Below are 10591 nucleotides of genomic sequence, written 5' to 3' on the forward strand. Positions count from 1 at the left end.
ATGGTGAAATGTAAGAGTTTTCGGTTGAAACTAAAACCGATCAAAGTGTTGGGCTATGGCCCTTGTTCCGGCCAAAGAGCCCATGACCTAATCCTATTTGGAAAAGGTTTGGAATGATTAGCCTTATTTAGAAAAAGGTTTTTTTTTGAAGCTGAAATTCTATTTGGAGTTGGCTTTGTAAGAAGGAAAAGAACACAAACTCCATAAATAGAATGGCTTGAGAAAATTATTGAATTGCTCATTAGTATTGTTTTTCTTGAGAGAGCTTCAACAGCCTGATGGATTCTTTGAATTTCGGTACGATAGCGTCATATTATAATATCAGTCAGACCACAATAGAGCGTTTTAGCTCTTCTGTGACCTCCCAAACAAATTTAAATGGCTTGCTGGAAATATTGGCGTCCGCATCAGAGTTTGATCACCTGCCAATACGACCAGGTGAAGAAGAATCGATAAAAAGGTTGATTCATCATCTGCCATTCTCTATTGAGAATCCGAACTACACAGATCCTCATCTAAAAGCTAATGCTCTTTTACAAGCCCATCTGTGTAGGCGAATGGTGGTTGGAAATCTTGTATTTGACCAGCGAGAGGTGATTCTTTCTGCTACTAGGTTGGTTCAAGCAATGGTTGATGTTATTTCCAGTAACGGTTGGCTTAGTCTAACACTTGTAACGATGGAGGTATGCCAGATGGTGACACAGGGGTTATTGCATCGTAACTCGATGCTCCTCCAGCTTCCTTACTTTACAGAGGAATTGGTTAACAAGTGCCAAAAAAATCGTATAGAGACGGTGTTTGATTTAGCGGAGATGGAAGATGATGACAAGTGTAAGTTATTGCATATGTCGGATGTGCAGGTTCGGCATATTGCCCGTTGCTGTAACCAGTTTCCGGGATATCGAGGTGCAATAACAGGTCCAACTTTTGCGAGATACAGAAGTTGGACCTGTTATTGCACCTCGATATCCCGGAACGAAAGAGGAGGAAGGATGGTGGCTTGTTATTGGGGATACAATGAGCAACCAATTACTGGCCATTAAGAGAGTTACACTCCAAAGGAAATCTAAAGTGAAGCTGGATTTTGCTGCCCCTGCTGAAGCTGGAACAAGGAACTACACACTCTATTTCATGTGCGATTCTTACAAGGGTTGTGACCAGGAATACAAATTTACTCTTTGATGTTATGGAATGATGTAGCTTTTTTCTGACCTCAGTTTCAATTCTGCAATTGCTTTTATATACTTTCAATTCAACTTGGATATGAGTTCACCTTGTTGGTATATTTTCTAAAATTACGCACTCAATTTCATGTCTTGGTTATGAAATTCACGATTAAATCAAATACTATTATAAAATAATATATTATGGATGTCCACTACAAAGTTACTATATAACATTCTCCATTATAAAGATAAACATAATCTCTCTAACCTTTAATTTTATAACCATTATACTTGTAACTTTCACTTTCATAACCTCTCCATTATATTCATGTTAATGACTAACCTTTTGTATACCTCTATGTTACACTATAAATAGATAAATAGAGGCATAAAAATTCATATTGCATACACTTGAAGAAGATTTGATGAATACTTGAAAAAAAGAAAAAGATCTTATATATTGTTCTTGCCTTCTTCTTAATATTGTTTTTTTTGTTCTTTAGTTTTACAACAAATATCTATATAAAAAAATTTAGTTTCGATGAAAGATGTACACGACATATGGTCAATTGTTTTCAAACATTTTTGAGATATAATTTTAAAATAAATTAATAATAAAAATCTAAAGGTTAAACCCTTAAGTAGAAATTTTAGGTCTGTATTTTTATAATAATGCGTTCATCTTTGTTTAGGCTCTTGACCTATAGTTAATTTATAAGTTAAGATGAGAATTCTTTTTCTTTTTTTTTGGTTAAGATGAGAATTTCATTAATTAAATTAGGGCTTAATGATAAAAAAGATAAAAAGAAAAAAAATTTCATGTGCGTAAGCATCACGCTTTCTTCCCAAAACTCTTATATAAACCTTTCTTCCCTGTTGAAGCGTCTCACTATCTTTTCTCTTTCTACAAAGAAAAACCCCTCTGTTAAGAAACACAGCATCCGTACGGTTACAATGTCTAGCGCCGAGCCTGAACGCGAGTACAGAGAAGAGGAAGAAGCCGCCGGAGCCGAAGACGAAGATACCGGAGCTCAGGTTGCGCCGATTGTCAGGCTCGAGGAAGTTGCCGTAACTACTGGCGAAGAGAACGAAGATGCTATCCTCGATTTGTAATTGATTTCTCTGATAATCTTGTTTGTTTTTTTCGATCTGCTTCGATTTCTAGGAATGATGAATAACTTTAATACTTGTGGATTTGTCGTAACAGGAAAGCGAAGCTTTATCGATTTGACAAAGAGGGAAATCAGTGGAAAGAGAGAGGTGCTGGTACTGTTAAGCTTTTGAAGCATAAGGAAACTGGAAAAGTTCGTCTTCTTATGCGTCAATCTAAGACTCTTAAGATCTGTGCCAATCATCTAGGTTTGTTTATAGTTCGATTTTGACTTTTACTTGCATGATTGAAGTTTATTTTATTCAATTATGTGTTTCATTTGATTCGGGATCTGAGAGTTGGACTCTGATTCGGTGCAATGCAGTTATTCCGACGATGACAGTTCAGGAACATGCTGGAAACGAGAAGTCCTGTGTGTGGCATGCCGCAGATTTTGCTGATGGTGAATTGAAGGATGAATTTTTCTGTATTAGATTTGCATCGTTAGAGAGTAAGAATTTCTGAATCTGCTGGTTCGGTTAATTTTTACTAGATTCTAGGGTCTAGTTTGTTAGATGAAAGCTTTCAATTAGCTAAAATCTGCAATTTCCTTTTGTTGTGATTGCCTTTGCCCCATAATTGCTAGTCATTATAATGGCTCCTTTCCTACCTATGATTATAACATTAGATTTTTTGTTTGGAGAACATTTCATTCTCTACTGAATGCTGTAATGGGCGCACGTATCGTAGTTGTAGATTTCTGAAGTATTCAGATGATCAGATCAATAGAGTATAGAAGCTCACCAGTTAATTACACTTCTGTTGTGTGCATATGATTTATTTCGTTTTGATTGTTTATAAACTATTAGTCTAGTTGAAACTACCATTTACTCCACTCTGGAAGATTGAATGTAGTGACAATCATAAGATTAGATCTTCAGGTCTGAGGTGTAAAATTCTGCAATTCATCTACTTGAGCGTAATTGGGATGCAAAGGTGTTCCAGTAGTTTTGGCTTATGAGGCTATGATTGTTTGGATTGGGTGATGGCTCAGGATTATAGATGTACAACTTTTACTGCTCAACATTGTGCGCCATGAATAGAGATCATCTCACCTGTGACTTAGGTTGTCACCAGTCTGATCTCTTCCATGCCTTAGGCCCTCCAATAGACTAGATCCACGACTTTGCTGATGGGAGAAAAGCAAACCAGACCTTAAACTGATAGGTGACTTCTCTCTGCAAGGAAATAACATGTATATTATAATTGTTTAGTGGCAACATACATATTATCTTATACCTTTTTAATTATTTGGTTGTGTTTTTATTCTCATTATATTGAATTGGTAATAATATCATACGATTAGTACTAATATTGTACCTTACTAAGATTTAGGCCAGGTTGGGATTAGCTGAGAGAGAGAGTGATGGGACAACTGTATGTAAGGTACCCATATTTCTGCCTTCTGCTGTAGTTCAGAAATTCCCAAATTCCAGAAATAATGTTATTCCAGGCCTCACAGGTTTTGAATCTAAAACATTAGACTGCAAACCAGATGTACCGCTAGAAGGCAAAACCACAACCTTAGTCCACAGGAACCCATTAAAAATGCCCCCATTTATGGTTCTCCAAATCGGGAACTGCCAATGACCTAAGTGATTGATATTTTATTAATAAGTTGTTGAGAACCTTTTGGTCATATCCTCTTGATTGAGGTCCGTGTAGTGTTGAGAGTGAACTGATCTTGGACTTCTCTCCAGAATCTTAGGTACTGGTAAAAGGAATCATGGTTAATACTGCATGCTTGGTTACCTACTTGAGAGTGATTGCTCTTTAGGGACTTTGAGGACTAGTGCATTAAAAATTATCAGCTAGCACTATTGGATTATAAGGCGTGGAATTAAACCTGGCCGGGTATGAAAGCCGGAAGGTGATCTTTCAATTACCAGGTCATTTAGGACTCCTGAACTGTCTTCATTGCAATTTTCACTCAGCATGTTGGAGTTAGTTACGCTTTCAAGGGATTAGAAAATATCCCATGATTGGGGATAAGTCAAACACTGGATGAGAGTTGAGAGGGCCCCTGGAAGTGATTCTGAGGATGTTGTAGATTAATAGTATGTATGATCATGTCCCCGATTCTTTTATGTTGCTGCCCGTGTTTATTTTTTTTTTCTCCTCAGCAAAAATGATGCCTTAGTGTAATGTTTTTTTTCTTAGATTGCAAGACCTTCATGGAGACTGTCCAAGAGGTTGCTGAATCACAAACGAAGAAAGAGGAAAATGTGGATGCATCTAATGCTGCTGGCCTACTTGAGAAGTTGAGTGTCGAAGATAAGAAACCACAAGAGAAGAGCGAGGAAAAAACTGAAGAGAAGCCTACTGATAATGCAGAGAAAAAGGAAGAGACTGCTTCAGCCTGAGAGATGTATGTCATGTACACCAAATGTAGTTGGTGAGGTTTGTAGCACCTCCATTTTTGCCAACCAAATTTGGGTGTAGTCTGGTCAAGTGCAAGGGGTGTTTACTTCTTGGTGTTGCTTTGGGGCGGGGTCGTCTGGGGGGGGGGGAGGTTGTTATTTGTTTGTCCATCTCTGAGGTGTTTCAACATCTTGGGGAAACTCAGGTTGAGGTCGGGTCTTGTTCTTTGATTGAAGTATTGTGTTGGTCTATTGTAAGTCTTGGTATTATATACCCAACTGTACGTTGTTTACGTAAGGCCTCTTTTTGAGGCTGTTCTTTCTTCGTGTCCTTGGTTCCATATAATTCAATTCATTACTTATTTGGGGAAATTAAGCCACTGCTAGGCTGATGCATTCTATGTTTGTGTATCTATGAATGTGACTTCTTTTTTAAAATTTAAAAAATGGCATGATAAGAGAAACATGCTCTCTTTTGGTCTCATCAGTTTAGTCTTGTGAAGGAAATCACTCTATTCGTAATGATATATAGACACAAGTTGCTGCTCTTAGTACCGTAGTGTGATCAGACTGCTGTATTTTGGAACTTTGATTTGAAGGGGGTTCTTTAGATATTTTGGAACTTTGATTTGAAGAGTGGATGTGTCTCAAACTGCTTAGGTTCACTAGGTCACAAGCTACTGAGCTCGTATGTGGAATCCTCAATGAAACAAGTTGTGAGTGTTTTCTTTGTTGTTGCTTAGTTTATGTAGTCATTCATAGTGAGATAATGGAACTTCCTCTTTTGATTTATGCGAAGAGAAAACAAGATGTTTGTAGTAATTACTGAATATATAACTTTTCTGCGTAGCTATTTTTTTAGTGATAGACAATGTTAATGAGCTGCATATAGTTATTGGTTTTATTCAATTTATCTTGTTGATGATTTCATACGCCTTTAAGAATATCAGTATTTAAACCACTCCTGGTTCGTTAAGAAAGCTAAATTAACATTTTATATAACTCCTATTTCCTAGGCTCGAGTTCTACGTATCTTGTAGTTAGGTCATAAGTCATAACAGTAAAATAACCTTCACCGATGTCTTATTTTTACCGTTATGACCTAACTATAAGATTCTAATATGATTATAAATTTGAGGTTAAACCTCTTCCTCTTACGTTATTTACCCACTTAAATATTAGAATAAAATGATACTTAAAAATAAAATTGTACAATTATATGATAATACCGATCATTAAGCCATAACATTCGTCCTATATTGGGTACCTTGAAATACTTGAAGCAAAAAAAAGACTGACCACATCTCCAAGAAACCACTATCTTGTACTTCACTCAATTTTCCCCATCTTTTCGAATCTTAACTAATTGTCTTCTTTTATTTTTACACACACACATAAATATTTTTTTTCTTCATTTTCCCTGTAACAATTTTCTCAATACTAAAGTATGGACAATGCAAATGGCACTTCTTGTATCCAAAACTCACATTCTTCTTCCGTTATCGCGAGCCCTGACGCAAACTTAGGGCGCCATTTAGCCCGAAGGTTAGTTGAAATTGGCGTTGAGGATGTTTTCTCAGTGCCAGGTGATTTCAACCTCACACTTCTTGATCACCTCATTGCTGAGCCAAGGCTTAAGAATGTTGGTTGTTGCAATGAGCTTAATGCTGGATATGCTGCTGATGGGTACGCAAGATCTCGAGGCGTTGGTGCGTGTGTTGTCACGTTCACTGTGGGTGGGCTTAGTGTGATCAATGCTATTGCTGGTGCTTATAGTGAGAATCTTCCTATTATCTGCATTGTTGGAGGTCCTAATACTAATGACTATGGAACTAATAGAATACTTCACCATACTATCGGATTACCTGATTTCAGCCAAGAACTAAGATGTTTTCAGACTGTTACATGTTATCAGGTAAGTCAAGTTCTAGTTTTGGATTCAGAATTTGAAGTCATACATGTTACTATATACTATGTTAAGATTGATAAGTAAAAATGATTTTTTTTTTTAATACTAGTCAAGTAAAAGCAAACGGAAGGAGTAGTACATTTTTTAGATGAAGTTGAATATTTTATATCCAAATTCACACTGAAATGAAGTGCTTTGACCCATATTCTCCGAATTATGTCAAACACGAAATAGAAGTTGATGCTTATATCCAAGGAGAAATTCTTCTCCTATTTCTTTCCCCCATTAATACAATGTAAAAAATTCCCTACATATCCAACTTATTGTATGTTTGGTTGTGTTAGGCTGTGATAAATAACTTGGAGGATGCACATGAACAAATTGATAGAGCAATCTCTACTGCTCTAATTGAAAGAAAGCCAGTATATATTAGTGTCAGTTGCAATTTGCCAGCCACCCCTCATCCAACATTCAGCAGAGATCCCATCCCATTTTTTCTATCACCAAGGTATGTGTTACCTTGTCATCTATTCTTGAAGACTTTGCATAACAGTGGAGGATATAGACTAGCAATAGCTAGTTGACATATCCATCACATGTATAAAAAGCATAATTCACATTGACTTTAGAACTTACTAACAATGGCGGATCAAGACTAGACGCACTGAGTTTGACTATATATGTGTATGAGAAAAGACATCGGCACATATATAAAGAGCAGAATACGCTGACTCTAAGTCTTGGATTTGTCGTTGTTGTATGCGAGATGTTCTTTCAATTTACCATTATAACTAACTAATAATGGTAGAGCCAGGATTTTTACTAAGAGGTTCAAAAACACACGAAGAGGTAAAAATAATATGACGGTAATCTTCCCATCGAAGGAGGTCCAAATGAACCCCTCAACCCTACCTGGCTCCGCCCCCGATGAAGTATCAAGACCGGGTGCAGTGGGTTCGCATATATATGCGTGTGTGAAAAGAAATTAGCACATAAATAAAGAGAACTTGCTAACTTTAAATCTTGAATTTGCCACTGTTGTATGTGAAACGTTCATCCAACTTACAATAAGAACTTATTGATACAGGCTAAGTAGCAAGAAGGGGTTGGAAGCTGCAGTGGATGCAGCTGTGGCCTTTCTAAGCAAGGCAGTAAAACCAGTGATGATTGGAGGGCCAAAGCTAAGAGTAGCTAAAGCTTGTGATGCTTTTGCTGAACTTGCTGATTCTTCTGGTTATGCCATGGCAATGATGCCATCAGCAAAAGGGCTAGTACCAGAAAAACACCCTCACTTCATTGGCACTTACTGGGGTGCAGTAGGCACATCCTATTGCGCGGAAATTGTTGAATCAGCTGATGCTTACTTGTTTGCTGGTCCAGTTTTTAATGATTACAGCTCTGTTGGTTACTCACTTTTGATCAAGAGAGAAAAGGCGTTAATCGTGCAGCCTGATAGAGTTGTTATTGGAAATGGACCAGCATTTGGTTGTGTCCTAATGAAAGATTTCCTCTCTGAACTAGCAAAGAAAGTAAAGAAAAACGAAACTGCTTATGATAACTACCGTCGGATCTTTGTTCCTGAAGGAACTCCTCCAAAACCAGAGCCTAACGAACCTCTACGAGTCAATGTTCTGTTCCAACATGTGCAGAAGATGCTTTCAGCTGATACAGCTGTGATTGCTGAGACAGGGGATTCATGGTTCAATTGCCAGAAGCTTAAGTTACCAGAAGGATGTGGGTATGTGACTAATAAAAGCTTAACAGCCTGGTATCCATTTTATTTTGAGTCATTAGACGGAAAAAGTTCGTGTTGCAGGTATCAATTCCAGATGCAATATGGCTCCATTGGTTGGTCTGTTGGTGCTACCCTGGGTTATGCACAATCTGAACCCAAAAAACGTGTCGTATCTTTCATCGGTGATGGAAGTTTTCAGGTAAGAAAATGACTTCCGTCATACCAGACACTATTTATTCGTGTGGAGAACTAAATTTCGTATACCAGGTTACTGCACAAGACGTGTCGACAATGATTCGTTGTGACCAAAAGACTATCATTTTCTTGATTAATAATGGTGGTTACACCATTGAGGTTGAAATCCATGATGGGCCATATAATGTCATCAAGAACTGGAACTACACTGGTTTGGTAGATGCAATTCACAATGGTGAAGGCAATTGCTGGACCCAAAAGGTAAGTGTTACTCACTCAACATAGAAATGTTCATCAATACTTCGAAAAAACATCGTTTTCAAATTGTTTTATAACTTGGATTGTAGGTAAGGACGGAAGAGGAGCTGATAGAAGCAATCGCAACTGCAACTGGAGAGAAGAAAGATTGTTTATGTTTCATTGAAGTTATTGTTCACAAGGATGATACTAGCAAAGAGTTGCTTGAATGGGGATCTAGAGTCTGTTCTGCCAATGGACGTCCACCAAACCCTCAATGAGTCTGCTAGATTAGTTTTTTTCTTCCAGCACTAATTTCTACTTTTTCAATAACACCAGAGCCATATTAGAATTCTTTTGTTTATACTCACTGATCAGAATTAATTACTCCCTCCGTCCCATTTTATGTGGCACCATTTTGTTTTTGATCAGTCCCGAAAAGAATGTCAGATTTCCTCATATAGAAAGTATTTAAAGATGTAATTTCTCTTTTACCCTTATTGATCCCACTTAATTTTCTAATACATCTATGAGAAAAGGGAAATATGAATTACTTTTTTTGAAGGGCAATTTGGTACTCAGTGTAAAATGGGACGGAAGGAGTACCATTTAATAAAATGGATTTTTGGACTAACCCAGCTCCATCTATGGGGTCATTTGGTTGGAAAGTAATTATCTAAGGATTATTAACTTATCTCCAGAAATAAGTTTATATAAATTTCATCCCCAATCTTGTGCATTGAACTTCTTAGAGGTTCAATGTTAGGAATCGACTTATATAATAACTCCTGCCTAAACTATTCACTAGTTTTTCAATGATAAATGAAGGCAAAAATTTAACATTTCAAACTGTTAAACCTCTATAGATAACTAGCAGACTGCCATATCAGAGAAGATTCATTGCTCAAAAAATGAATTGGATAAATTAAGTATGACCAAGAACAATGCATTATTTTTCAAGATTAACAGTATGTCTCGTCTTCAACTTCACTAAAAGCTAAACACAGTTTTCAGTATGCAGCAAAAAACTGTTAATCCCTTAAGACAAACAGTCGTAGTCCCAAAGTCAGATTTTCACAACACTATTAACAGGCCAAAACGCAAACGGATCGAGATGAATAAGTAATTAAGGAGTAAATATCATAAACGTGAGCCAAAAATGGCTCCCACAGTTTCAATACACCTCGGAAAAAGAAATACATTAGGTTTATGTGCCATTAGCACAATGTAACTACTGAAATTTAACTGCAAACACTGAAAATAAGACAAAAACACAATAACCTAGAGCGACGGAGATATGTCAAAAGCTAAGAACTGCCCAGTACAATTCTACTTGGATCTCTGCCTCATCTTTCGGCGCTTCCTCTTCAATCTCCTCATACGCTTCTTCTTCCACTGAAATGAAAAAAAATGCAACACATGTTAATGGCAAAAAAAGAGTAGCATATGTACAGCTTCGACAGTGGAGTATGATTCACAATTTGGCAGTAATAGGAGTGCTATCCTGCATCGATATGATTCACAAATCGGTAGTAATGGAAGTGATATTCTACATCGATCGACTTGAAATTCTAGATCCGTCTGTATAAACCTGCAATCTACAAAAGGAAAGGAAGAACAAGATGAAGACGTCTACATACCTTGGCTCTCATGGTCAATCAGCTACAACGGAAGGCAATCTATTCACTTCCTGGCCGGAGTGAACTTACCGATGAAGAAGAGAAGCTGCACGATGCGAATGGAAGTGAGGACTGGTGGAATATAAAAGGAAACCCTAGAGTGGATATGACTAATGGGCTTTGAGGCAAATCATCCGAGAAATGGGCCCAGCCTCTGTAG

General features: G+C 37.3%; 3 protein-coding genes and 1 long non-coding RNA gene across 5 annotated transcripts; 3 read left to right on the top strand and 1 right to left on the bottom strand.

The window, feature by feature from the left end:
• Window positions 1-278: 278 nt before the first annotated feature.
• On the top strand, window positions 279-1182 carry LOC101244678 (DExH-box ATP-dependent RNA helicase DExH12-like). The gene is made up of 2 exons (XM_069299761.1): window positions 279-860; window positions 919-1182. Exons 1-2 carry the CDS (start codon window positions 279-281, stop codon window positions 1180-1182), a joined length of 846 nt encoding a protein of 281 aa, XP_069155862.1.
• A 790-nt stretch (window positions 1183-1972) lies between these two features.
• Window positions 1973-5048, top strand: LOC101255209 (ran-binding protein 1 homolog b). The gene is made up of 4 exons (XM_004242466.5): window positions 1973-2275; window positions 2374-2525; window positions 2642-2767; window positions 4477-5048. The coding sequence occupies exons 1-4, from the start codon at window positions 1986-1988 to the stop codon at window positions 4677-4679; spliced, it is 771 nt and encodes a 256-aa protein (XP_004242514.2). The 5' UTR covers window positions 1973-1985; the 3' UTR covers window positions 4680-5048.
• Window positions 5049-5999: 951 nt separating this feature from the next.
• Window positions 6000-9134, top strand: LOC101254910 (pyruvate decarboxylase 2). Of its 2 annotated transcripts, XM_010324833.4 has the most exons (6): window positions 6003-6591; window positions 6930-7093; window positions 7673-8323; window positions 8402-8519; window positions 8588-8776; window positions 8863-9134. In XM_010324833.4, the coding sequence occupies exons 1-6, from the start codon at window positions 6124-6126 to the stop codon at window positions 9031-9033; spliced, it is 1761 nt and encodes a 586-aa protein (XP_010323135.1). In that variant the 5' UTR covers window positions 6003-6123; the 3' UTR covers window positions 9034-9134. The 2 variants fall into 2 exon arrangements, with proteins under 2 accessions (XP_019069892.1, XP_010323135.1); XM_019214347.3 differs by having other exon boundaries at window positions 6000-6591; window positions 7673-8519.
• A 728-nt stretch (window positions 9135-9862) lies between these two features.
• Window positions 9863-10486, bottom strand: LOC101254604 (uncharacterized). The gene is made up of 2 exons (NR_160785.1): window positions 10393-10486; window positions 9863-10147 (listed from the first exon to the last, which is right to left on the bottom strand). It is a non-coding gene; the product is annotated as an uncharacterized lncRNA (long non-coding RNA).
• Window positions 10487-10591: the final 105 nt, after the last annotated feature.

This window comes from Solanum lycopersicum, chromosome 6, assembly GCF_036512215.1.
Source record: "Solanum lycopersicum chromosome 6, SLM_r2.1".
In the NCBI taxonomy this organism is placed as follows: Eukaryota; Viridiplantae; Streptophyta; class Magnoliopsida; order Solanales; family Solanaceae; genus Solanum; species Solanum lycopersicum.

Excerpts from the sequence above, each read along its gene's own strand:
- LOC101255209 (XM_004242466.5), top strand. The coding sequence starts at position 1,986 with ATGTGCGTAAGCATCACGCTTTCTTCCCAAAACTCTTATATAAACCTT. Across the intron at positions 2,526-2,641 it reads GATCTGTGCCAATCATCTAG|TTATTCCGACGATGACAGTT; the intron begins GTTTGTTTATAG and ends GGTGCAATGCAG. Across the intron at positions 2,768-4,476 it reads TAGATTTGCATCGTTAGAGA|ATTGCAAGACCTTCATGGAG; the intron begins GTAAGAATTTCT and ends TTTTTTTCTTAG.
- LOC101254910 (XM_019214347.3), top strand. The coding sequence starts at position 6,124 with ATGGACAATGCAAATGGCACTTCTTGTATCCAAAACTCACATTCTTCT. Across the intron at positions 6,592-6,929 it reads AGACTGTTACATGTTATCAG|GCTGTGATAAATAACTTGGA; the intron begins GTAAGTCAAGTT and ends TGGTTGTGTTAG. Across the intron at positions 7,094-7,672 it reads CCATTTTTTCTATCACCAAG|GCTAAGTAGCAAGAAGGGGT; the intron begins GTATGTGTTACC and ends TTATTGATACAG.
- LOC101244678 (XM_069299761.1), top strand. The coding sequence starts at position 279 with ATGGATTCTTTGAATTTCGGTACGATAGCGTCATATTATAATATCAGT. Across the intron at positions 861-918 it reads TGCATATGTCGGATGTGCAG|GTCCAACTTTTGCGAGATAC; the intron begins GTTCGGCATATT and ends GTGCAATAACAG.